The sequence below is a fragment of the Nyctibius grandis genome, chromosome 1 (assembly GCF_013368605.1).
Source record: "Nyctibius grandis isolate bNycGra1 chromosome 1, bNycGra1.pri, whole genome shotgun sequence".
NCBI lineage: Eukaryota > Metazoa > Chordata > Aves > Nyctibiiformes > Nyctibiidae > Nyctibius > Nyctibius grandis.
In genome coordinates this window covers 10,579,924-10,607,606 of record NC_090658.1, presented here as the reverse complement: position 1 = coordinate 10,607,606, position 27,683 = coordinate 10,579,924, and the positions used below count along the sequence as shown (strand labels likewise).

The following is a 27,683-nucleotide window of genomic DNA, read 5'->3' as shown; positions in this document are numbered from 1 at the left end:
TCTGACAATCTCAGGCAAAGAGGTGTGGTGCTAAAATAGCAGTCTGAGAAACAGCAGTACCTGCTTTCTCCTCTGCACTTTTCCTCCTGTTACAGCATTACAGCAACACGCGCGCGCACACGCACGCAGAGCGATTGCTCTTTGCTCCAGGCTGGTTACTTTTCTGCCTAATCCACGCACAGCCGTCAGGGGCTTCGTAGCTACTGGCCGTGCTTGAATCTGCGGCCACGGACCTTGGCAGCAGTGCATGTAGCAGTGTTACTGCTGAAGCACAGCATCAAGTAAGGAAACAACTTCGCTGGTCGTAACGGGCTGTCGTCATTAGCTCCTGCCTTCGTTAGCTCCTGCCTGCTGACTCTGCTGTCTTGGCTGTAGCTGGCAGGGGAGAGAGGAGTTTCCACCTATGATCAATCCATGCCATGCTCTTGTGCTCTGGTCTCAAGGGGTAGAGAAGAACCAGGAAAGGTGCAGAGGGGACAAAAGCATTCAGTGGGCTCTGTATGGGTCTTAACAACATCTCGGGAAAAGAGATGATGGGGTTCAAAAAACCAGCAGACAAATTTGCAGGAGGAAAACACGTGGAAGGCTTTTAAATCCAAAGGACTGCACCTGAAAACATCTGAGCTGCAGATTGATACTTGGAAAGTATTCTCAGAAAATATCACATATTCTTGCTTTGCTTATTCTTATGTTCTTCCTTTCCAGTGTGACACTTCTTATGATATTTTGCTGCTCTTTTTGCCTGGCCCCGAGGATCTCTAAAGCTGCAGTTACTTCTCAGAAACCTGCTTGGTCCACATGTTTGCTCCCACAGCCCCTTGGCATGGCCACTGTCACACTGCTGCAGCAAGCTGGAGGACATCCTGGATGTCCTGGATGGAAGACATCCTCACAGGCCAGTGTGCAAAGGGCAGCTGCACGGTCCCCTACGTCCCCTGGCAGAAGCTTTACCACTCCTGTTCGCTGTCATCCCCATTTACTGTCACCCATAATCAGGGATACAGTATTCATTGTCATACCGTAATCAGGGATAAAATGTGTAAGGACAGAGATTGCCCTTGCTGCTTCTACCCACTGAATCACAACCAACATTCAGAAATCACTCATGCTTTTTTTCTCTCCCTAACGGAGCTTTTTATAGCATATTCCATACAGCTGATGTAAATCAAGGCGTGCTCTGCTTGTGTATTAATCCTTGAATGCCAGGCAAATCCTCAGCTGTCTAACTTACCGGCCTCCTGCCACCAGCGAGGCACTTTATCAACCCACAACCACGGCAGAAATCAGCAGGCTCTTCTTGGAACACTCACAAGTTCTTCATTCAAGCATGTTTCCCATCGTTGAAACCCTCCGATCATTTCCCTTGCTTCTTCGGTAGCAAAGCTTTACCGTGAGAGGAGATCACGCAGCTTGTTTTCAGATCAGCCCAGCTTGTTTTGAAAAGCCTGACCCTGCATGTCCCCTGCCAGCTAGAGACAATGTTCCCTGCTAGGACAGGATGTCACAAGTCCAAGATCTTGAACATCTGTGCTCCTTCTTGCCCTTTTTTTCCTGCTTCTCCCCGCTTTACCCTCAAAGAAAGATCTCAGGGAGACCCTACAAAGAAGAAAATGCCATTATTCTTGGGAGGCGAGTCAGGGACCTTATTTTCCAGCATGTACCAATTTGATTTTCTTCATGTTTGTACATTATTATGGTTTTGAAAAAGGGGACAACAGACCCAGTTTTATATTTACTTCTGTCTCAATTCAACTTTTTTTCCAGAGCCATTCAAAGGAGCCTCAGAGTAAACAAGGTGTGTGTGGGAGGGTATTATTCTATATTTTTTCATCTTCTTGCTGGTAAAACTGCTTGTGCCTTTGGAGGATAAAGTTAAATATTTACCCTAGGTCAACCATCCCTGTCTGCAGAGTTTATAGTTTGTTGGAGTTTGGGCAAGCGGGTGGTATTTGCAGAATTCCTTGCCTGACTCTGCTGTTAGAAAATGCACTCACAAAGGTCTTTTTTTTTCATCCTCAGAATTTTTTCGATCAGGCGTGAGAACTTACCTAGCCCAGAGAGAAGGTGAATCCACGTGTGACACTGTGGTAGAATTGTGTTTGGGACCAGGTTATTTTGGTTGCTAGCCAGGAATCTACATGCAGGAAGACCTGAGGAATATTCTTGGAACCTGGCATCACTGAGGGCCAGGGGGTTTTCATTCCATGGTTTCGGGTGTCTTGAAATCAGGCTCATCCCGATAAGCCCAGGTGGCTGCATGTGGGTAGCTGGTCCTGCATCCAGCTTGCAATGGGGTGAGCAGGTTGGTGTCCCCTGCAGGAGCCGAGGAGCACACTTCATGTTCCTCCCAGAGACAGGCGGAAAGCATTTCTGTGATGGGGCTGGAGTCTGTCCAAATTGCTTGGCATCCCAGGCCCAACACAGTCTTCTTGCCAAGCTAAAGTCTGCATACCAAGGAAGTGCTCTAGGCCTTCCTGCCTCAGCCAGCATGCTGTGGCTCTTCTGAGGACTTCATTTTGCCTGGTGGAAAGCAAGCTGTCTCCCACATGCTTTTCATGTATTCTCCTCAGAAAAAGGCCACTCTGTAATACAGACCCTCGGGACACTGTCGGCTGCCCAGAACATCTCCGTTGGGATGTTTGGGAGCACCTTTCTTCAAGCTTCTCTTAAAAAACACAAATATAAAACCCAACCCCTTCCTGCCCTGTTCCCTTTCATCTTGGCCCCTCCTCCTCCCACCATAACTTTTAGGCATCAGTCTTCAAACTACTTCAAATCAAAGCAGTGATGGGAGACAGGCTGATTGATGATATCTTTCTAAGACTACAGAGGTTTCTGTTGGGTCTCCCAAGAATAGAGGCTAAACAGCAGCCAGACCCAAGGAGGCTCCTGAAAGCTGCAGATGACCTTGCCGGTCTTATGAGAGAAATAGCAGCAGGAAGACAGAGGGAGGCAGAGGTGGGACGATGAGTGTTCGCTGCACCCCTGCTGCACACAGCTGGTACGTGGTTTTGTAGGAAATGTGGCCCGAGGGCTGCTCTAACCTGTGCCAAGAGGGCACTTATCAGGTGTGAGACTCAAGGAGCTCCAATCAGTGCTTTGAAAGCCTTCCTCTCCTCCCCTACCAAAGAAACTCAAGTCTGATTTCTTTCAGACTTTGTGTCGACCTTCCTCAGGTGTAGAAAACCTTCTCTGTTTCTTATGGGCTTTTTCACTCTCTGAAACCAGTGTCATTGGAGCACTTTAGCACCAGCAACTCAATATGTGTTGATGTGACCCTATGAGTGATGGAGGAAACACCCACCAGATGGGTTTATTATCATCACAGATTATCAAAAGCTAAGGGTGTAGCAATTGCTACTTTATTTCAGGGGCTTTGCTCTTTCGGAAGTATTTGTTACATATAGTCTATGATGCTTGTGCTTTGTGGTAGTACATAATAATACCTAACACATGCAGTAGGACAGATAGATACTATGTAGTAATGCAGAGTGGATTCTGCTTTTTTCCTTACCCAAAACCAAAAATCAACAAGGCAGAAGCTGTCTTTAATACCTTCATTTCTGGCTGAGATGCGCAGCACTGTGCAGTTAATGGTCAGATCTGACTTTCTCCAGAGATCACAGCCGTTGCTATCCAGAGGTTTGGTTTTATTACAGAGGCCATCATGAAGTTCAGAGCTAGCTCCAGATGTGGATGTCCTTAGGGCCATCCATAGGTACATCTATATTTTGCAGGTCAGGGCAGAAGAAAAGTAGAATGCAGTTCAGATGCCAGGTTAAATCTCCTCTGAGGAACAAAAAATCGTCTTGAGTTTGTAACGTTGTGTGTGTATAATATATACAGAAGTCACAGAGGGAAGAAAATAATGATTTTCTATGATATTGTTGTACAGTTTGGTTTTGGTGAGACCTGCATTGTAAGTTGAGGTGCGGGGGGCAGGGTGTCACACGACAGAAATTACCTGAAACCTGGGCATCCTAAACCAATTGTCTAGGTCTTCTCCATATTCAGTGGAGCATGGTAGATACCCCCATGGGAATTTCATCTCATCTGCCTCAGACACATCTGTTCTTACCTGTATCTCTATTGGCTATGGAAGAAGCAAGAGTTAGACATCAAATTTCTCGGTGGCAACAGCTAGATGACATTGATCCCGTCCTAAGTGTCCATCCCACTGATCTGCAGCAAGATTGTGGTAAGGGTTAACATTGGGAATGGATGAGCAGTAGGAAAATGGAATTGTAAGCCTTTCCTCAGAGACGTCTTGATATCAACTTCCCACAACAAAGCAGGACCTTCTCCAAGGGAAACGGCTCAACGTAAGTCCTGTACTCTGCTTGGTGCTGAAACGTAGAGGGGAAGGACCTGATTCCCTTACAGACGTCAAGATTTTTCCATTCCCTTCACTGAGCCTGGAATTTCAAATACCCCCATCAAAAAATGATATCAAGCAGAATTTGACTGGAAATCAGCAGGACTTCTTCCTGCGCCAGTGGTGAAAACTATGTTGGCTGTCTCCTCAACGAAAGCAAAAGGATTTTTTTTCTTTTATTTAAAAGGAACTGGATTTTTTTTCTGTTTTTTTATTTGTTTGTTTATTTGTTGTCGCCTGTTTATGATCCCTCTGCTGATATCTGGAGCAAGCACTCTAAGGTGCAGGTGAAAGCCATCTAAGACAAAAAAATTCTTCAAGTCACAATGGGGAAAGTCAAAAACCATAGTTTAGAAGCACCAGCAGGGTGGACATTGGAAACACGCAGACTCACTCGCTGGAAAGCTCCCAAGATCTACAAGTGCTGAAATGAAAACATGACACAATGGATCAGTCAACAGTTACTACTGAATAAGTCAGTGGGCTTCAGAGTTAATCATTGCAGCCATCCATGAACTCTCACAGGGTGCGGAAAAACAGTTAGCTTTGCCTAGAACGTCTTTGGGATGATGTCCATTCATACGGTGGGAGGTTCACATGCTCTATTGTCTTCTTCTTGGCAAAAGCCTTGTCATCTGGATATACGTTAAGAGAAGAAGGACAACTGTTTGGATCAGTATTTAAATCAGAAAATCAACAGAGGGAAAAAAGGGAGGGGAAATTGGGAATCCAAATTCTCACGGTGTCATTGACCGGGAAGCTTGACGCAAGCATCCATATGTCAAGGTATTCTTCACGGAGGGTTGGCTATCACCAACCAGCTTCAGCACGGGTTAAAAAACATGCAGTGGGGTCTACAGTTTTGGAGGTGTGTGTTCCTGCAGGTCACCTGGCTGTTCTCATGGCACTGATCTGAGCAGTCAACCCCACAGGGACATGGGGAGGTCCTCTGGCAGAGAAGGAGCCTACTACTGATTCATATGGTGGAAAAGGCTATTTTAACTCCTGCGCTTGTCTCCTACACGAGTTTTCCTATTCAATATGCTCTTCTTGTTCACATTTCCCTGGATTTCTCACCTTGCTTTTCAGTTTGCATATGGGAACAGCATTTCTGCTCACTGTTTGGTTTTAAAATCCTTTCTCTACTGAAACAAAGAATAAATGCTTCTATATTTTTGTATTTATTTTATAATTTTCTGTTGTCTTTTCTTTTCCCCTTTTCCTCTTTTTCACGAGTAAATGGAAAGAAAAAAGAGTGAGACCGGGAGAGAACAGCAGGGAAAAATGCAAGGGAAAAATGAAGCATGGTGTTTTCACGAGGAATGCTCTCAAAATATGAATTAAAAATTCATTTTAGAAACACTTCTGATGGGGAAATAAACAATTTTTTTGGAGGGTTAATTGTTTATTGTTCACACGCCTGTTTGCAAAAAAAATTCAAAACCGATTTTAGAAGACCCACGCAGCTTTTTGTTCCTTTTGAGGCTGGTGGAATTGAATGTCTTTGAAAGTGTTTGCAGATACTTGCTTTCCTGTTTAGTTTCATCTCTGCTTCCTCTCTCTGCTTACCCTAATTTGGTGGAACATTCATTCCCAGACTTCCACAAACCAAGTGTTCCTCAAAGGGAAAGTTATCAGGAAAAAAATATAAAATCAATAAGAATATGCCTGGTATCTTGAGTCAGATTTCGGTGCAAGAGCAAGCTGCGAGTCAAGACTTTGCATTGAGCTCTGAGGTGGGTGGCAGTGGACGCAGCTGCTCCTCGGTGGTGTCGTTACCTATTTAGACAGAGACAATTCCCAGGAGCTCCAGCCATGGTGTAGGGATCTTCGGGTCTATCCACGAGGCTGGAAAGCAGAAAAGAGTCTTATTAAATCGGGATTATTGCCCCATCACGCCCTGTCAATCTCTTTAATTAGTCCTGTCTACTTGAAAAACAAATGTGTGGCCAGTTGTTTTCACAGCGCGTTTTCTGCTAGGCTGTGCTTTGCTGATGTCAAGGGAATGAACTGAAACGAAACCCCTTCTAAAATCCAAACACTGGCTGACGCTCGTGCAACCGGCTCCGTGAGCAAACACGACAGTACTGTACCTCTGAGGCCCTTGCGGATTTGAAAGCCCCAGGTGTCCTTTATCAGCCCCTCGTACCATCAGAGACATGGTCTGCTCCTCAGACAACCTGCTAGTGTGATCAGACGTGGGTTTCAGCCCAGTTCCTCAGGGAAGCGTGCTTGGAGCCCATGTGTCCGTGACTCCGACGAGCCCGCAGATCTGCTGGATGGCTTTGGCAGCGGAGACAGAGGGCACAGCTACAACCTGTCCTGGTGCAGAGGATGGCTCCTGCCTCTCTGAGAGGTTCCTGGAGAGAGGAGAGGGACACTTAGGGGACGTGTGTGAAACGGGACACTGGGGGGGACACTGAGGAGACATATGTGAGCTGTGGGGACACTGATGGGGATGTGTGTAAACCATGGAGACACTGAAGAGACATGTGGGAGCCATGGGACACTGAGGGGACATGTGTGACCCATGGGGACACTGATGGGGCATGGTGTGACCCATGGGGAACTGAGTGGGACACTGAGGAGACATGTGTGAGCTGTGGGGACACTGATGGGGACGCGTGTGAACCATGAGGACACTGAGGAGGACACTGGGGGGATGTGTATGAACCATGGGGAGACTGAGGGGATATGTGTGAACCATGGGGACACTGAGGGGACATGTGTGACCCATGGGGACACTGAGGGGGACTCTGGGGGGACATGTGTGAGCCACAAGGACACTGGGGGGACACGTGTGAGCTCGGGGACACCGAGGGGGACGCGGAGGGGACGTGCGGGCCCCGCGGGCGGCGATGGCGCTGACGAGCCCCGCACCTTCGCGCGGTCCGCGCGGCCTCCGCGCGCGGCAGCGGGGCGGGGCGGGGCGGCGGGGCGGGGCGGGGCGGCGGGGCGGGGTCACCTCCCCGCGGGCGGGGCCGGGCCGTCCCCGCTCCGCCCCGGGAGCGCGGCGGGGGCGGGGCCTGCCGGCGGGCCCGGTCCGTCAGTCGCACGGCGGGCGTAGCGGGACACGCGGCTCCGCGCGGGGAGGGCGCCGCCGCGCCGGGCAGCATGGAGGCGGCGGGCGAGGGGAAGGCGGGCAACGGCCATGCGGATGGCCCGGCGGCGGCGGAAGAGCAGCAGCGGGGCGGCGGCGGGGGACGGCTGCGGGGCTGCCGGGGCTTCTTGCGGCGCAACGCTCTGGTGCTGCTGACGGTGTCGGGGGTGGTGGCCGGCGTGGCGCTGGGCGTCGGTGTGCGCGGTGCGGGGCTGGGCCCGGCGCAGGTGGCCTACCTGGCCTTCCCGGGGGAGCTGCTGCTGCGGATGCTGCGGATGGTGATCCTGCCGCTGGTGGTGTGCAGCCTGGTGTCGGGAGCCGCCAGCCTGGACACCCGCTCCCTCGGCCGCCTGGGAGGCATCGCCATCGCCTATTTCTTAGGCACCACGCTGCTGGCCTCAGGCCTCGCCGTTGCCCTCGGCTTCATCATCCGCCCCGGGGCCGGAGCCTCCGCCCTCAACGCCCCCGGGCTGGGGCTGCCGAGCGCCGTGCCCAGTAGCAAGGAGACGGTGGATTCCTTCCTCGACCTCGTAAGGTGAGGCCGCCCCGCTCCCCCCCACCTCCTCCCTCCTCCCCGCCACCGCCGGAGGATGATGACAGACCCGGCGGTGTTGCACGCTGCGGCCGGCGAACCCCTCCCTTTCCCCCTCCTCCTTCACCTCCTCCTCCTCCTCCTCCTGGCTTCTCCAGAGGCACCCCTTTCTGCCCGGGTACCCTGCATCCCGGTCAGGTGTAGGGCTGCCTGGTGCTCTACCTCTCCCCACTTTATTTTTAATTTTGGCTGGGTGGCAGCGAGAATGAGCCTGAGCTCTGGGTGCCTGGACCCGTTTTTGGTCCCGCCTGGAGGGAGAGCGGCTCCTGGGTGCTCGCTGCAGGGCAGGCATGGCCTTGCCTGGCACCTTCCCCTGCCCCGTTGCATGTAACGTTGCCCATCTCACACAGGCAGGGCAGGGCAGCTCTCACCATCCCTCACAAGCACCTTTTTCTTTTAGTCCCCCCCCCCTTTACTCAGTCTCCTCACACAAATGCCAGCCTGCTTCTTATAGTGCCCTCCTGTAGGTGCGGGCATGGAAATGCAACCCCGTGTTTCCATTGAGGACATACCCTGAACACAGTCTGTCATGAGGACACCCTGTATGTTCATGGGCTTCCCATCCCACCTCTGCACCTTGCAAAGACAAGACTCACATTCCTCAAAGCTACCTGGAAGCAAGGCTTCCACTTCTAACCAGATCATAGTAGTTTTGTTTTATCCTTATTCCTCCTTGCAAAGTTGCAGACTTCACTTTTTTTTTTTTTTCCTCAAAGCCCATGTCTTGTTGAGATCTGTCCAGCTCTTTAAATAAGAGGAACACTCACACAAATGAGGCAAACACCCAGCCAGCTTTTTGAGTATTGAACTTCCAACCGAAGTCTCTTGCGCTTTGATGAATCTTGGTGTAGAACCCCAGATGTGAACAGTTGATGTGTTTTGTTATCCTGGGTCTGGCTCTGCCGCTTTTTCACACCTGAGTAGTGTTGGCCAGTCATGGAAAAGTGTATTACAGGTGCCTGAGAAAAGCGGTAGAATAAGATGCTCAACTGGAGCATCTCTCTTACGAGGAAAGGCTGAGGGAGCTTGGTCTATTTATCCTGGAGAAGAGGAGACTGAGGGGGGATCTTATCAATACTTACAAATACTTTAGGGGTGGGTGTGAAGAGGATGGGGCCAGACTCTTCTCAGTGGTGCCCAGTGACAGGACAAGGGGCAACGGGTATGAACGGAAACACAGGATGTTTCATCTAAATATGAGAAAAAAACTTCTTTGAGGGTGACCGAGCACTGAAACAGGCTGCCCAGGGAGGTTGTGGAGTCTCCTTCTCTGGAGATATTCAAAACCTGCCTGGATATGACCCTGTGCAACATGCTCTAGGGGAACCTGCTTTGGCAGGGTGTTGGACTGGATGATCTCCAGAGGTCCCTTCCAACCCCAACTGTTCTGTGACTCTCTGATAAAGGAAAACTGGGGAGCGGCAGCTGGGTCTCCCCTTGTGAGCGTAGCTGAGGGGGTGATGGGAAGTGATAGAGCATCAGTAGGGAGCGTGGAGGTTTGCTGAAACGTTGGAAGATGAACGGCTTTGGAGGTGGCAGATGTTGTTACCAAGATGCAAACAGAAGAGTAGGGGAGGTGACCTGTGTACCAGCGAAGTGGCTGGAGGGTTGTGCTTAGAGAGTATCTTGGTAATTACAAAGCTGAGTGGGGGATTTTTATTTAGATTGGTTGTTTTGCTTTTATGGGTTCTGTTTTTCAGCTGAGAGACTTTTTTGCTGTGTCTGGGTAAACGGATGTGGCAACAAAGGTAAAAAGAGTTTCTAAAAAAAAAAAAAAACCACCTAAAACTGTATTTACAAATGCGTGTTAATGTCCTTTTCTCCTCCAGAGAGAATTATGTTCCCTTTGGACAGAAGTGAGTCTGGTTTGTCCCACTGGCAACCACCTACTTCGTGTCCTCAGCCCACCTCTCTTAAGGACCAACAATTAAGGACCTCTCTTAAGGACCAGCAATTCCTGACAGAGCACGTTAAGAAGTAATAACAGGAGAGTGGGAGTAGGTGGACTGGCTGTGAAGGTAACATGGAGTTGAATGGAAGTGTAGGTAGGTGAAGGAAAATTACAAAAAAAAGGAGTCAGCACAACTGGGAAGGTTGGGAAGATGCCTGTAGCAGTGACTGCCCTGGGTGCATCCTGGCGTGGCTGCTGTAGCTGGTGTTTTCATTCATCTGTGAAGCTGGGAGCAGAAAGCTGCTTCTTGCTCTGGTCTGTAAGTGCGGGTGGAGAGTTCATCTTCGAAGGGGTTATAACGGTGGTGGGATTGAGTCCTTAACTCCAAAGTAACGCTCATAACGATGAGGCTTGGGTAGAACATGTGGGTTGCAGAGTGGTTTCCTTCTGGGAAATGAGGGGCCAGGGGCTTTCCTCCAATGCATGTACAGTGGGCTGCGAATTCAGCTTTTTCTTGGAAGGGCTGTTGCAGCCACATTGTTGGGTAGTCCAGTTGTCACAGCAGCCACAGCGAAATCCAGTCCAGAAAAGATGCATTTGGACACAGCCATCACTAAAACTCCCAGTCTTAGCACAAATCCCCGATAGACCCAGGGATGGAGTGAGTTATGTGATTTTCTGGAAATCATATCTCTCCCTCTGCCTTTTAATTTAAATTTTTTTTAAACTCTTCTTGAAAATGTCGGTCTTCTGGTTTGAGCATCCATCTTGGTCCCTGCTGTGGTGGAAGGTACCAGAGTAACCTCATCTTCAGTTCATGAGACCTTGAGTCTATAGGGCTGGAGGGCTGAAACAGTTGCCTTCAGTGTGGGTGGGTCTTGCAGCATCCTGCTCTTTGCTTTTCCTTTTCTCTCTTTTTGTCATGAAACTTCCTATTAGATGCAAGAAGACTTTGTTTTCAATCTCGTCACAAGACTGGCTGTGTCCTTCAAGGCTTCACTGCTCAGTTTCAGATAAAAGATAAAAATGAGGCACAAATGGGTAAACTGAGTCCCCCTACAGCACTGAAAGCAGATGTAAAACATGGCCCAAGGAAGAAACAACGAAGAGGAAATCACAGCTGTGAGTCAGTATTTGCCGTGGCTTCTGCAGGGGTGACACAGGGTGTCCTTTCCCAGGATGCAGATCCCTTCTGCTTTTGGGAAGTGTATTAGTTAATGACCAAAGATGTTTCTTTCTGTTGTCGCAGCGATGTCTGGAGGCCAGCTTAATTCTTGGTTGCGGTTTTCCGTTTCCAAGTCTAAGTCTTCCACACAAACATCACCTATGTGTGCAGACACAACCTCTGGAAAAGAGATTTATCTTGGACTTTGGTAGCAAATGAGTGATGACTCACTGGTGGACCAAAAGGCCGTCTCTGTTTTGTTTTGTCCATTGACCGTAAGCTCCAGGTCTAATTTGTCTGCCTTCCTCTGGCTGGAGGTGCTGGAGCATCCTCCTGGTTTCCCTTCTGACAAGTGCAGGAGGCAAGCCTCGAGCATGCCTGGCCAGGGCTTAGATACGCTGTACTCTGCCCCGAAATGCGGGGTGGGGACAGCAGAGCTGTTTTGAAGGTGCCTTTGTGCCCCACAGCAGGGATGCTGGTGGCCCATTTCATCACACTTCGGGTCTGTCATACGGGCAGCTCTTTGGAGCTCCCTTAAAAGATAAGCATGGACAAAGGCAGGGAGAGGCTGCAGCTCAGTGATCATGGGAGGGATCCAGCAAGAGTTCAGAGGTGCTTCCACAAGGCTGTTGGCTTAAAAAAAAATCAAAAAATGGGGTGTGTTCTGAGCCCAAGGAGGGACCTTGGATTTCCTTAACCATGTCAATGAAGAGAGACGGGCTTCTTCAGAGCACCCAGTTCAGGCTTTTACATTAAACCAGGCTCTGGAACACTCTTACTCTGCATGGTCTTAGCTGAAGGTGGACCTTGTGAACATCTCCAGAGCATCTGGCATGGAGAGCAGCTCAGTTGTACCACATAAGTGAGTGCTGAGTGCCAGCAGAAGATGAGGAGAGTGGTGGGAAATTTTAGAATTTCTCGTTTCATCCCTTACTTGTTTGTTTGGTGGAGAAGGCAAAGCAACAGAGAATAAAGAGCGCTTGTCAGCTTGGCTATGAAGTGGGTAGCAGGTGGAGGAAGCAGCTGTGATACAGTGGGCTCTGGGGCTCAGCACCCACCTGGGTAGGTGACATTGCAGAGAGCCAGCTTGACTCTGATCGCACCAGGCATCTAACCAGGGAGAAACAGGTGAGGAGGAGAGGGGTGGTGACAAGGAGGTGACTCCAGCCACCAGCTAACACAGCTCACCTATAGCTTGTTGGAAAGCGGTTGAAACAGCAGGATCGAGTGTTTTGCAAGAATCTATTGATTTGTTAACACTTTTGACAGGCAATTGGCAAGACTGCATGTTTCAATAAGGTCAGAGTTTTGTTTTAGCTCTGATCTACATTTGCTGATTCAACAAAATTAAACAGTTTCACAGGAACCTATTGATCCTGTCCGAATTTCCAACAGTGGGTGATCCTGGCACTTAATTTCAATGAGGTCAATGTTTTGCTGTAATTTTATACAAAAGACTTAAGTAGAAAATCTCACTCATCAAAAAGGAACATTTCAACAAAATATTTTACAGTATTTTTTCAGTGGCAAAAAAAAGATCTGTAACAGGCTTTCTTTGCCCAATTTTGGGATGAAAACATGTTTTGAAACCATGGAATTGGCTTGGGGAAGGGAATTCTGTTTTTAATCTGGCCCTAGCTATAACAGTCCGGGGAGTGAAGGAGGTAGTAGCATCATCCGCTTTTTATAGGAACAGTACGCAGAGATCCAGGTGTCTGCCCCGAGGAGTAAGGTCAGGGTTTCTCAGGCTGCCGGGCAAGTCTGCAAAAGCAGTTTAAATTTTATTGCTCCTTACTACCCTTTCTGTCTCTCTGCCAGAGGTTACCAGCTGTGCTGCCAAAGGGAGTACCCATGGCGCTGTCAGCAAGCCCGTGCGTTGGCTCTGAGCGCCTTCGGAGCCGGAGGGAAGGCAGACGTGAGCTTGGGCGCAGGAGAAGCATCGGTTGCATTTTGCTGGCTGGATTGCAGAGCAGATGGCCAGGGTGGAGCATGGGGTCCAGAGCACTCATGCAGTGACCCTCGCTCAGGCACCGGTTGCTCCAGTAGCACTTGTTTCTTATAGCCTTGGTCTTCCCGGTGAGTCACCCAAAAGCAGCAACCGTGAAGGCTGTCTCTGAAATCCCAATGTGGAAAGAGAGCAGAACTTGACTTAGGAGAGGAGGGGGAGATGCCACCTTTGTAGTGATAAATAGAATAAGAAGTGGCTGGGGAACAGCTGCGGTTACACCAACAGCGGGTCCCCAAGATAGGCTAACTACTGGGTTTCATGGCTAGCTATTAACTCTGGGGTACCCTCAGAAAAAAGGGAAGTAGTAAATGTTACTGTCCACCTTTCCTTGTGTCGTTTTCTGAGCCTGGATCCTCTCTTGAAGTGTAGGGACTGCTGACTGATTTTTGTAGGAAGAACTCAACATTTTCATTCATGTGTCTGCACTGTCTGGTAGGGTTTGTTTTTTAGGAAGCCTCTGAACATTTCTACTCCTTTCTTTTGTTCTTTATATTTATTACCTTTTACTACTGACTTCCCCCAGTTACGTTTTATTTTCCAAGCAACAAAGATGCAGACTGGACCATTAAGGCAAAAAAGTACCAAATATCTGCTGTAAGTAAACGCATTGTCAAGTTTCTCTGTGTTAAAACAAATGCACGCACTTATAAATATGTCTCTGTCCAGGGTGTGTATTGTGCATCCACATACATATCAAAAAGCAAATGAGAAAAATTGTTGTGTGATATTGAATGAAAATCTTGGGACAGAAAGAAAAATAAAAGTACGGGAGCAATCTAAACTGGGCTCTGGCAAGTTGCCACGGATGGCAATAAAGTTGCTGTCAGTCATTGGAAAAAAACAAAAAAAAACCAAAAAACAAACAAACAAACAAACAAAAAAAAACAACAAAAAAACCCCACAAAACAAAACAAAACAAAAAAACCCCACAAAACCAGGAGATAACACAGAATATTTTTTTCTATGCTTTCTCACAAAAATGTTTTCCAACAGCAGTTTTTGGCCTCAGAAGTGGAACCTTTTTGTAAGAAGCAATGCGAGAGGAATATGTAGTATTTTAGGGTTTTGTTCTGCTTGCCTGGATTTCCCTTCATGCTTTTGCTGCCAGTGCAAAGTTGTTTGCAGAACTCTAGCAAAAGAATTGTTTAGAAACAGTTATTATTAATAATCCCTTACACATGCAATGAAGGAGTTCCTGTGCCATCCTTATCCAGCTGGTGGGAAGATACAGGGTAAAGAGAGGAATTGACTGTAATATCAAAATTGAGGAGGATGGGAGCTGCAGGCCCTTTTTGCTCCCTTTACAGCTCCAGGTTTCCTTAGTTATCTGGGATTCCCAGTAGTGGATGCTGCAGCTAAACTTCCTGTTACAGCAGAAATACAGTGAGACCTTCCTGCTACATTTGGTTAGGGGAGTAATTGTCCCTTCTTGCCTGGTGGGAGCAGCTTTTCGCTGGAGAAAAGGAAAAAGCTGCATTTATTCGGCTGTGCACGGGGAGATGGTGCGATGAGTACGGTATTCAAACAGAAAGTATTCAGACCCTGAAACTCCTGCCCTTGGTGCTGCCGCTTTCTGGTTCCTATTTTAAGAGGATCCCAGTCAGGTGCTTTCTCACATTGCGTTGCACAGGCACGTGGAGATTTCCTGGCTCAGCCCAGCTGCCGCTCCAGCCCCAGGACACTGCTGTCACCCTTGACAGCTCGCCGATGGATTTCTGGTAATTTTGGTTTGGGGCTGTCTGCACAACTTGCAACAGGCAGAGAGAGACTTTCCTGTAAAGTGTCTCTGTACCACCTACTTCGCCTTTACGCCACAAAGGCGGTTGGGTCTGTGCGTGGGTAATCCATCCCTCTCCATGGAGCGAGGTCCCAGCAGTAGTGGAACACATGGGGTGCATCCAGCATATCTGTCCCCCGCTGTAATGTCATTGGCTTGTCTCATTCTTGCCACATACAGCAAGTTTCTTCTCTCTGCATCACGAGACCAAGGCTGCCTCATCCCAGACCTCTGTGCTGAGCTCCTTACCACCCAGACTCAGGGTTTCCTCAGCAGTGTGCTCTCGTGGTAGCCCACATCTGCTTCGAAAAGACAACCACATTCTCTAGCACAGGGCGTAGCAGTGGCAGCGATGGGGCCATTAGAAACAGCAGCAGTAGTCAGCAATCCAGTGATACAAGTGGTGATTTCTTTAAAGTCCAAGTTCACATATGGTACGGGCTTTCAAGGCAAAAAAACCTTCTCAAGATTTGGTCTGCATGCTAAAACCAGCTGGCAGGCACCCACATCTAATTTGCATGCCCAATTACCCAGCTCATCAGCTTTCCTGTTCGCTGCTTCACCCAGACAGGAGGGATGTTTGCGCTTCCCCGTGCAACTCCTCCACTTGGGCTTGGGGACACGGCAAATGCTGGCTCGCAGGGAGGGAGCTGGGTCTGGATTTCTGTGGTGGGTGAACTTTGCCTCGCCACGCATGGTGAGCAAAGCCTGCAGGCACAAGCACATGATGAGCCCAGGCAGGTCACCAGATAGCTTTTGGCTCTCCCTGGAGCACGTGGCATCCTTACCCCTTTTATTAAGGCACTGGTGTGGTGTTCTTACACAAATGCATCTTAAGGTAAAATCCTGTGGTCTGACCCACCCATAATTAAAGCTTAATTTAATTTGCATGCTGACTGATCTTAGGTGAGTGATGAGTGTAGTCTTGTGCAGAACTCGTGCCTTTAAGAGAAGCCATTTCTTTCTTGATTGCTTTTTATGGCCCAACACATTTTGTTCTTAAACTTCAGGATTTGAAACAAAGAGGGGCAAAACATTTTTTTTACATGTTGTTGTGACTTTGTAGCCAGGTGTAGTTCCTAAGTTGGATTGAACAAAACACACAGCTCCTTCTGAGTTGCTGAATTGAGCTCCAAATTTTTTACTTGGTAGATTGTCAAAAATGCTCTTCGCTGTCCTCAGAGTTGAGTCGTGCCACTGGTGCTCCAGGGATAAAGAAGAATGACTGCTATATGCTCGTATTTGCATAGCTTTAGTGCTATTCACACTTGAAGCAAGAACCTGCCCCTTGCCTTGCTGCAGCAGGGCTGCTGGCATCACTCACGTATGTGCTTTAAGTATATGCTTGGAGTTAAGTTAGTGTTTAATTACTGAGGCCCATGCCTGACATACTGTGTAAATTATGGAGGGTTTGGTTTCTCGGCCACATTTAAACATTGGAGAACCATATTGTTTAGGCTTTAGGATTGATTCCTTTGGTTTTGTTTTGTCAGGATGGAAAAGCTGATTTAAAAAAAAACAGAAGTAATTTGTTTTCTGGTTGGTTTTCAGTCTTTTTTCCATCTCTTTGCTTCTTCAAAATCCAGTCAATTCTTTTTTTTAAAAAAAGTAATCATCCTGCTAGGAAAAGTTGAAATGAAATATCCTTATTTTCCCAACAGCATGTTTTCTTTTTTTTGGTTAAAACTCTGCACTGAGCTGGGCCTTTTTGTATATGTGATGTTTTACTCCTGATAAAAGTAAGTTTGCTTTTATTTACATGAGGTTTTTATCCACCGGAGAGTTCCAGCTGTGCAAGAGTTGATGCTGTTCCATTGATCTTATTTGACCAATTCTTAAGCATCTTTGCAGAGTAGAGAGCTCGCTCTCCTACTTTCAGACAGACAGCTGTATTGTCAAATTTTAAGGAGAAAAAGTTGCTGTTTCTTTCATGCTCAGTGGAATGTAGATTCCAGAAGCTAAATCATTCTTACAGCAATTTGGCTTTTGCAGCTGCCTCCTAATACACTTGTAATGCAACAGAGAGAGAGGCTGAGGTAGTTCACAGCAGCCACTTGTTTGATGAAGGTCTCTGTACTTGACATTGCTGTCAAGGCTGTGGGAAAACCCTCACTACGTGGCAGGATAATGGAGCTATGCAATGGAAAAGACCAAAGTCCTTATCTGTGCCATATTTTAATCTTCCTGTTGCTTTCAAAGACTTGACTCTGCTGCTCCGTTCCTTGCTGTGGTTCAGATTTGTGCTTTCCAGGTCATTCGTGGAACAATCACAGCTGAAAGCCTGGTTTAAAATCGTGTTTGCTTGGGTAACTATGGCAAAAAAAGGGGGGAGGTTAGCAGGGCACAGCCTGGAGGTAGCTGCAGCTTCCTCAGAGCAGCGCAAGGAGCAAAAAGGATGGGGAGCAGCTGCCCAAATGTGTTTTGCCACCGTTAACTGGCTGTGGGTGAGGTCTTTCGTTTCCTTACTGTAAGAGTTGCCATGCCTCCTTGTTGCATTCAGCTGGCAGTGTTTTCAGTTCGTACCCATAGCCTCCCTGCCCTCGCCAGCTAGGGTCCTGTCGTGACCCCAGAGATCAGCTTTTATTCCTATTTTGCTTTCTGACACAGCAAAAAAAGCTGCCCTTTGGCTAGGGGAACACATGCTCTTTGCTCACCATAAGTGGAGAAAGGAAGTGTAGCATTAAAAACAACTATAAAATACAACAAGAAGCAACTTATTCCTTGCATGGTCCAGTTAACCACTTTTCCTGTCCTTGTTGCTTCATGGATGCACATATACAGTGGATGCCCAGCAGAAGTGTACGTCACTTTGCATGTTGTCCTCTCTGCACTAACCTGATACTCGATTTGCATTTCTATATGAAGGCACTACCGAATTCAGATGCTGCAGCTTTCCATATGAGTTGCCCCTACTTTCATCAGTGCTGTTTAACCACTTAAGCCCTTGCAGACAGCACTGGCCCGTGACATTGTTCTGCTTTACCTCGGTGTTCAGGGAAGCTGACCTTGCTGTGTTGAAGGGTTAAACCGTTCTCTTAAGTGGATTTTGCTGATTGGATTGTCCTTCATGTTGGTGCTGTGAGCAAAGTGTACTTACATGGGTAATGTTAAAAATCTGCCTGACCCTGGAGGCCATAAGCTGTTGCTGCAGCTGGTGTGGCTAAGCCAGTTTCTGTAACCACTGGCTGATGGCTGTGTATAACTGGCATTGTCTCTGATTGTCCCTGGTGTCACAACCCAAACGGTTAGGTGTGGCAGACAAGCAGGGACCTTTTTATGTGAGCAAAAGAAGATGGCATTCACACCTCCAGAGACATAGCAAGACTTCTGCTCTGTGCTGCCAGAGTATCTTCTGTACTACATACCTGACTAATGCCAATATGAATTCAGTTTCTGAGAGTAAAACACCTTGGTGTGTTCGTTTTAGAAGTTCTACAAGAAATATTTCATTTTCTTGTTTGTATTTTACAGAAACCTGTTTCCTGCAAATCTTGTTGCTGCAGCTTTCCGAACGGTAAGATATGTGTGGACTTTGGACATGAGCTACAGTGCACAGACAGATAAAGTGACTGGTCTTTTTTGAAAAAGAACTAGAAAGATGGTATAGAAAATACCATAAGTTAATTTACTTATAGTAGGTGGGATTTTTAAAAGCACCTGACATAATCAGGCATACAACTTCCATGGCAAATGGTTTGATTTTGAAAAATACTCCTCAAACAAAAGCATATTCGTAGACTATGTTTTGTACCTCCACCAAAAATGTTCTTTAAATTTTTATACTTTGTGTGCCCTGTTGGGCAGCAATAGCAACTCGGCTTTGTGCCAGGCTGCTTATCACTTTGCAGGAGCTAGCTGGGAAACCCTTGGGTACATAGTTTGAAGGTGGGCTCAGAACAGACAAGGCTAAAGACTCTTAGGCTGCCATGTATGTAAGCATCACCTGTTGTCTGATGCTTTTATTCAGTATTTTCCGTTGTATGCCTGGCTGGATTAATTGCTCAGCCTGGCTTCTCTTCCGACAGGGGACTAAGTGTGGTAGGATGATAACTGGCACCAGAACATAGTGTGGTTTAAACTGATGGACAAGAGCTGTGGGGCTCCAAGAAGATTTTGATTTAGTTCTTATTGCTAATTTTAGATATCAGGATAGACACTGTTGAGAATATTGCTATGGGGCAGAGTGATTCTTTATGATACAGGAGCAGAATAATAGTTTTTGCCTTCTATGGGTTTGCTTTTATATCAAAAACAAGGTCAAACTCTTAAAATCAAGTTCCATTTTGAGTGTATATATATATAATACAGTACAAGTCAATATATCACAAGTAAAAATAGGAGCAGTACAAAAATATCATTAAGAAAAGGATATTCTGTGATACCTCGAGTGTCAGGGTTCTATATGTTCAGGGATGAAATAAAGAAGTCCTCCTTTCCTCTGTGCTGGTGTTGTCACAGGTAATTGGCAAGTACCTAAGCTTTTCTTTCCCCTATTTTATATCTAAAGAAAACAAACCCAAAGAAGTGCCCTGCTTTTGCGTGGTGTCTAGCTTATTTATCAAAAAGTAAACTGTTGCCCTAGATTTTAGATATTTTACTGACCATTTTAATGCCTGCCTCACCCTTTCTATCAGTGGAACAACACAGGCACCGCTTGCCTTCTGCAGGAGCCAGTGTGACAGCGTGGTGTGTGAGCAATAGCAGCGTGGAGGAAGGGGGAATTCCTCAGCTGATGCACAGGACAGGCTCCTTAGCCTCCACAGTATGGCCTCCAGAAAAAGTCTTCCTAACAGGAGTCTCCTCCTTGTGAAATGCTAGATTATATGGTCATATTGATGTTCTAATCAGCAAACATTGTGATTTTGTTTGTTTTTCTTTCTTACTTGCAGTATGCAACAGAATATAAGATGCAGCTCAGAAACACTACCTCTGGAAATGTCACATGGGAAAAGGTAAGGTCACTTCTGAAGTTTTTATAGAAACCCTTGTGAACTGTAATATTTGACTACTTGGCAGTTTTTAATCCTTTCCAGCAGTCATTGGAAAGAAACAAGTACTTTTCTTTGCCTGGAACTGAGACACACACAAGCCAGATGAGTTACCCAGAGCCACACAAGAAAGCTATGATGGATAGGAGAGTTGGGCTCAACTGATCTGACCCTTGAGACCTTATTTTTAGGGCATGCTTTCTTAAACCTGGTCTCACTTGATCCAAATTTTGATTAGTCACTGTGCCTAATGTTTCCAAATAACTTTCTGTAGACTTTGAAATAAGTAGCAATCAGGCTGGCTGAATATGTCCTTTAAACCTTACTCTTCATTAACAGTTTGGAGAGAATGAGCTTTTTCCCACTACCCAAGGTTCTTTTAAAAAAAAAGATGTTAGTTGAGAATTTTTCTTGTTGCCATGCTGCTGAAATTTTGTTTGAAGTGGTAACAAGAGGTCTGAAGGAGTAAAAATTATAGGTGGAACATTACAAATAGTCTGCTATTGCAATGGTGTCAAAAAGGAAACTAATTTGCAGGTGTTGCTGAGATACAGTGTTATCTTCCATGTGTACCTTGTATAACTTCCAGAGGTGCTCTACATCCTGTTGAATGGCATCTCTCCTGCAGCACGAGGCTATTAAGCACCTTTATTATTGGCCAAAGCCAACATATTGCAGGTCCAGCAATAATTACCATTGTCTTACAGGCAGCATGCTGTGAAACAGACCCAGTATCCCAGCCTGCCATGTGTCACCTCACTCCAAATGAAGTATCTCATATGCTTTCATGGGATTTTGAGGTGGCAGGTCTGAGACTGGAAATGACTTTCAGGGTTATTTTCTATTTCTCAAGCTCATTCTGACTATCTGAGATCAGTAATTGGATGTTGGGTTACTATATTTTTAATATGATTTGAATGCCCCTAGGGCAAGAGACTTGTAATGTTTGGTTTTGTCATGGAAGGGCTCAGCTGGGGCTTGCCCACCGGTTTGTAAAACCATCAAGGAAAAAGCAGTTTATGCTCATCCAGAGGGACTCTGAAGCGTATCCCTGAGTGCAGGAAGTACTAGCCTCATTACCTTCTCCTCGCCACGCATGATGCGTGAGCAGGCGATGCAGAACAGTGTGTTTCCGAACTCTGCTTTCAGCTGACGGGCTGAACTTTCACCAGCCCCGGAGGCAGGGTGACAGGTGACTTGGATGGCACAAGAACAGCGCAAGGGAAAAGTCAGCTCTTGCCTAGAAGCCCGCTGTCACATGGTGAGCGTTTTCACTGGGGAAGAAGGCATCGCTGTCTGCCCGGGCTCTGCCCGTGCCTGTAAGATTGCATTAGCCCAGATCTGCACTCACCCCATCTGACACGGATGCTCAGCAGTGACTGCAGAAAGGCCATGTGATCCCAAAAGAGCACTTTCTCTTCTCACACCATATCCTCGGGCAGTACATGCCTGTGCAGCCTCGTGCTGCTAAAAACCAAGTTCGGCATGAAAGGCTGTAACAATGTGCACTAGACATGTGTGTTTGCTTACAGAGTGTGGAGTTGTTCTTCATTTCAGCAGGCGTAAAGGAAGGGTGAATAAGACTCTTCTTATTCATCTTCAGTGTCAAGTTTGATACGGGCTCCTTGAGAACCAAGCACGGATCAGGGCCAAGCCATATCCACTGGATATGGGCTTGGCTGTCAAGTACTTTTCTCAATGCTTGTTCAAAGCCATCACTCTTCCTCAAGAGATAAGACTGCATCTTTTGGCAATTTAAAACGTGAGATTCTTTGTCAGTTTTCTTCTTTCCTGTTCCCACTTATCAGACTCCTGTTTGATGCAATATCAGAAAAAACATTCTGAATTTGTCACCAGTGCCTGTTTTTGCCTGTGGTTATGATGTAAAGGTTATTTCTGGTATTACTTTTCCAGAACTTTTCTTCAGTTGTTGGAGTGAAACCAGAGCTGAGCTTCTTTAATTCCAGAAGACGCCCTACTGTCTCTAGGGAAGAGCGGACCAAATAAAAAGAAAGTGTCATTTCAGTTTTGTTAGCTCAGTTTCAGTACTGGTCTGACCATATTATTTATGGATAGATGGGGAATAAGTTTGGAAAGGAAGAGTATGATTTTTGGATAATACATAGTATAAATATCATAGCGATAGAAGTTGGGTTCCAGGGAAACAAGATGATATTCCTATCTAATGTTTTCTTTCATCAGCAGAATATTTGATTGAAGAGAAGAAATGTTTTCCTTCCATTCCATATGAATAGTGTAGAGCAAAATTTTCCATTGATTGTATTTTTTCCCCACCATGGGTTAATAGGCCCTGTCTTCTCTTGCCGATGATATGAATAGTGGGGCATGTCTGCTCAGCCACATCCTTTTTGTTGTTTCACACGCTCTCCTCGTGTTTACCTAGCTTTTATGGTTACATCCTCTCTGTCTCTTCGGCAGCTGGGCTTCCTGGGGCACGGACTATCTCAGTTCCCCATCTGCAGCACAGGGAAGCTTTGGGGGACTCTGAGTTCCTCTTGTGGCAGAAGTAAAAATACACAAATGGGTGATTGCTCCTCTTCACATCACACGGCTACATTTTCTTTTCAGCCACCTACTACTGGGGCAGCTCAATGTCAGAAGTTGTTTCCTTGATAAGCATTTTGTTTCAAGAGCTAAAAAACAATAGGATCTTCAGAGAGATTCAAGGACCAGAAGAGCTCCATGAATCTTCCTACCAGAACACATAATTTCAAGCAAACAATAACGCGTCCCGTAGTTTATTCAGGAACAAAGCTCTCATTAAAGCTGTTTTTGTCTGGTGTCCACAATGCTGCTTGGTTTGGCAGCTCCTTTGGGGTGATGCACTCTTCTGTTAGAGTACAAAAAGGCCGTTCAGCATCTGCCAGTTTTAGAGGCTGGGATTGAGAGGATCTTCCGCTGAGGATTTACTGCTGGACTCTTTCCATATTGTGCTGCAAGGAGGTGAAATTCCCTGAATGCTACAGATTGTCCCCTTGATTTGCAGGGAGGAATTTCTTGCAGTAAGTTGCTACTCTGTGCAAATGATGCACCCTCTGCCTGCATCTGTGGTGGTGGGAGGTAATGGTGAATGTTGTGCTTTGTAAAGAAATTGGCTCAAGAGGGAGAAAGAGAGAGCAGGACCTGAAAGGGGTAGCAGGATAACAGTGAATAGAGGGAAATAGCTAAGAAGTTTTTGGTGGCTCTGCACAGAGTCCTCCTTCTGGTCACCAAGAACTCAGGGGTCCCCAGGTCACAAGAGCTAGGCTTGAAGGACTCGTAAGTGTGCGCACTTGGAGAACAGCAGCAGCAGTGATTGCAATGCCAGGAGCAAGTTGGAGAGAGACATCTCCGAGGGTGAAAGAAGACTAAACTCCATGTATTGTCATTCTGGAGAGGTATAGGGGAGTTTGAGGAGAATTGGCCAATTTACACACAGTAGGCCACTGTGAAGGTTAAGATAAAAGGTGAGAAGCCACCTGTGTCCTGGCTGTAGCTAACTGGAGATGCTACTATCTCTTGCCCTCCTCTAGCTTCCCAAGAACAAAATTTGGCAAGCCTTTGGCACCCATCACTCTGAAGAAGGTGGAGCGGCTGATGCTTGTGGGGATTGAATGACCTAGAAGAGCCCTGGACTTTTCTAGTCAGGGAAGTGACCTTCCAAATTAAGCACTAGGAGCTCTGGCCCTGGTTCTCCTGTGTGCCTCCTAAGCTCTGTCCTGCTCTGTCACCCTGTGTGCCCTACACAGCTGCTGGGAAGCTGAGCAGTCCTCTTGCAGATCCAGTACACTTCTGCCTTGTTCCTGAGACTAAATCTTTGAGAAGCCCAAACGGTAGCGGGTTGCTAGGCTTCAGGCTCACACCACTGCGTTTAATGAGTTGAATCACAGAATCACAGAATCACAGAATCACAGAATCACAGAATCACAGAATCACAGAATCACAGAATCACAGAATCACAGAATCACAGAATCACAGAATCACAGAATCACAGAATCACAGAATCACAGAATCACAGAATCACAGAATCACAGAATGTTAGGGATTGGAAGGGACCTCGAAAGATCATCTAGTCCAATCCCCCTGCCGGGGCAGGATTACCTAGACCATATCACACAGGAACGCGTCCAGGCGGGTTTTGAATGTCTCCAGAGAAGGAGACTCCACAACCTCTCTGGGCAGCCTGTTCCAGTGTTCAGTCACCCTTACAGTAAAGAAGTTTTTCCTCAAATTTAAGTGGAACCTCCTGTGCTCCAGCTTGCACCCATTGCCCCTTGTCCTGTCAAGGGATGTCACTGAGGAGAGCCTGGCTCCATCCTCTTGACACTTGCCCTTTACATATTTATAAACATTAATGAGGTCACCCCTCAGTCTCCTCTTCTCTAAGCTAAAGAGACCCAGCTCCCTCAGCCTCTCCTCATAAGGGAGATGTTCCACTCCCTTAATCATCTTCGTGGCTCTGCGCTGGACTCTCTCTAGCAGTTCCCTGTCCTTCTTGAACTGAGGGGCCCAGAACTGGACACAATACTCCAGATGCGGCCTCACCAGGGCAGAGTAGAGGGGGAGGAGAACCTCTCTTGACCTGCTGACCACACGCCTTCTAATACACCCCAGGATGCCATTGGCCTTCTTGGCCACAAGGGCACACTGCTGGCTCATGGTCATCCTGTTGTCCACTAGGACCCCCAGGTCCCTTTCCCCTACGCTGCTCTCCAACAGCTCTGTCCCCAACTTGTACTGGTACATGGGGTTGTTCTTGCCCAGATGCAGGACTCTACACTTGCCCTTGTTATATTTCATTAAATTTCTCCCCGCCCAACTCTCCAGCCTGTCCAGGTCTCTCTGAATGGCTGCGCAGCCTTCCGGCATCTCAGCCACTCCTCCCAGTTTTGTGTCATCAGCGAACTTGCTGACAGCGCACTCTAATCCCTCATCCAAGTCATTAATGAATATATTGACTAGAACTGGTCCCAGAACCGACCCTTGCGGAACTCCGCTAGACACAGACCTCCAACTGGACTCTGTCCCGCTGACCACTACTCTCTGGCTTCTTTCCTTCAGCCAGTTTACAATCCACCTCACTACCCGATCATCCAGACCACACTTCCCCAGTTTAGCTGCGAGGATGCTGTGGGAGACCGTGTCAAACGCTTTACTGAAATCGAGCTAGACCACATCCACAGCTTTACCATCATCTATCCACCAGGTAACATCCTCATAAAAGGCTATCAAGTTGGTTGAGCAAGACTTCCCCTTGGTGAAGCCATGCTGAGTGCCCCTAATGATCCCCCTATCCTTGATGTGCCTAGAGACAGCACCAAGAACAAGTTGCTCCATCACCTTTCCAGGGATGGAGGTGAGGCTGACCGGTCTATAGTTACCCGGGTCCTCCTTCCTGCCCTTTTTGAAGACTAGAGTGACATTCGCTTTCCTCCAGTCCTCAGGCACCTCTCCTGTTGCCCATGACTTAGCAAAGATGATGGAGAGTGGCCTAGCAATGACTTCCGCCAGCTCCCTCAGCACCCGCGGGTGCATCCCATCAGGGCCCATGGATTTATGGACATCCAGGTTGCTTAATTGGTCCCTGACCCAGCCCTCATCAACCAAGACAGATTCCTCCTCTATCCTGACTTCTTCTGAGGCCGCAGGGGTCCGGGGCTCCTCAGGACAGCCTCCAACAGTATAGACAGAGGCAAAGAAGGCATTCAGTAACTCCGCCTTCTTTTTATCCTCTGTCTCCAGGACCCCCACCTCATTCATCAGTGGGCCTACATTGCCTCTAGTGTTGGCTTTACCTGCAATGTATTTGAAGAAGCCCTTTCTGTTGTCCTTGACCTCTCTTGCAAGGTTTAATTCCAAGGAGGCCTTAGCTTTCCTAGTTGCCTCCCTACATCCTCTGACAACAGACTTATATTCCTCCCAAGTGGCCAGCCCCACCTTCCACGATCTGTACACCTTCTTCTTCCACTTGAGTTTGCCCAGCAGTTCCCTGTTCAACCATGCAGGTCTCCTGGTACCCTTCCTTGACTTCCTACCTGTTGGGATGCTCTGATCTTGAGCTCGGAAGAAGCAGTCCTTGAACGCTAACCAACTATCTTGGGCCCCCTTACCTTCTAGTACCCTGTCCCATGGGATTTCCCCTAGCAATTGCTTGAAAAGGCCAAAGTTGGCCCTCCTGAAGTCCAGGGTTGCGATTCTGCTAGCTATTCTGTTCCTGCCACATGAGATCCTGAACTCTACCATCTCATGGTCACTACAACCAAGGCTGCCCTCAACCTTCACCTCTTCAACCAGACCCTCCTTGTTAGTGAGGATCAGATCCAGCAGCGCTCCTCTCCTAGTTGGCTCATCCACCATTTGCATCAGAAAGTTATCATCAATGCACTGGAGGAACCTCCTGGACTGGGGATGGCTGGCTGAGTAGGCCTCCCAGCAAATATCAGGGTAGTTGAAATCCCCCATGACAACCAGGCCCTGTAATTGCGAGACTGCTCTCAGCTGCCTGTAGAAGGCCTCATCACCCTCCTCATCCTGATCCGGTGGCCTGTAATAGACACCCACAACAGTATCACCCCTGCCAGCCTGCCCCTTAATTCGCACCCACAAGCTCTCAACTTGCTCCTGATCCGCCTCTGGACAGAACTCAATACAGTCTAGCTACTCACTCACATAAAGAGCAACTCCACCACCTCTCCTTAGCGGCCTGTCTTTCCTGAACAGGACATAACCATCCATGACCACATTCCAGTCATGCGAGGCGTCCCACCAAGTCTCTGTAATTGCCACTAGATCATAGCCCCCCGACCGAACACGGATTTCTAACTCCTCCTGCTTATTCCCCATGCTGCGTGCATTGGTGTACAGGCATTTCAGGGAGCGAGCTGGGCACACCGATTTCATCCCAGATTCACCCCCTGATTTCACCCCAGGGGGATGGGGGGCCTCCTGGTCTACCTCAACACTAGAGCATTGCCCCAGTGGTGCAAGCCCAGCTACCACCCCATCCCCCTTCGAATCTAGTTTAAAGCTCTCCGAATGAGCCCTGCTAATTCCTGTCCCAGAACCCTTTTGCCCCTACGACATAAACCTTTCCCATGTATCACTGTCACGCCTGTTGTCTTATAAAACCAGCCATTATCAAAGAACCCAAAGCCCTGCCTGTAGCACCAGTCTCGTAGCCAGGCGTTAATAGAGAGAATCCTACTGTTCCATCCCACGTCATCACCTGAAAATGGAAGGAGGGAGGAGAAAACAACTTGTGCCCCAGACTCTTTCACCAACCGTCCTAGGGCCTTGTAGTCTTTCTTCATCCCCCTCAGACTACGGGATGCAGCTTCTTCCCCACCTGTCTGGAAGATCAGCAGGGGGTAGTAGTCTGTGGCCTTCACCAGGTAGGGGAGTTGCCTGGTGATATCCCTGATTTGGGCTCCAGGCAGGCTGCAGACCTCCCTGTGATGGGGGTCAGCTCTGCATATTGGGCCCTCAGATCCCTTTAGAAAGGAGTCTCCAACCACTAAAACTCTTCTCTTCTTCCTTGTGGAGGAGGTAGCTATACGCCCGTCAGGTTTTTCTGACTGTGGTGGGACCTCTGATATAGGTTGCCTCTCCACCACATCCCCATTGGACCAGCTGTATTCCACTAGGGCTTCATATCTATTGCTCAGAGGCACCTGTGGAGGCAAGGTAGGCAAGGAGGGCACTCGCCTTTTGCCACGGCCATAGACTTGTCTCCACTCACTCTTCTCCTCTAGGTTATTGTTTTCCACCTGAGAGGGGCAGAGTACAGG

The 27,683-nt window shown here is 47.6% G+C and overlaps 2 protein-coding genes across 6 annotated transcripts in view; both read left to right on the top strand.

Moving 5' to 3' along the window:
- The window catches only part of CEP68 (centrosomal protein 68), a 179,604-nt gene that overhangs the window by 110,530 nt on the left and 41,391 nt on the right, over positions 1 to 27,683 (top strand). The window lies entirely within an intron of this gene.
- The window catches only part of SLC1A4 (solute carrier family 1 member 4), a 36,854-nt gene continuing 16,622 nt past the window's right edge, over positions 7,452 to 27,683 (top strand). For 3 of the 5 annotated variants that reach the window (XR_011048248.1, XR_011048249.1, XM_068401874.1), the window contains exons 1-3: positions 7,452 to 8,010; positions 18,380 to 18,422; positions 19,798 to 19,860. Coding sequence is in view for 2 of the 5 variants with exons in the window: in XM_068401874.1 (XP_068257975.1) it covers positions 7,490 to 8,010; positions 18,380 to 18,422; positions 19,798 to 19,860 (627 nt within the window). In the remaining 3 variants the exon portion in view is untranslated. Of the gene's footprint in view, positions 8,011 to 13,557; positions 13,726 to 18,379; positions 18,423 to 19,797; positions 19,861 to 25,040; positions 25,103 to 27,683 lie in introns of those variants that run through there. The other 2 variants (XM_068401890.1, XM_068401898.1) reach the window with 2 other exon arrangements.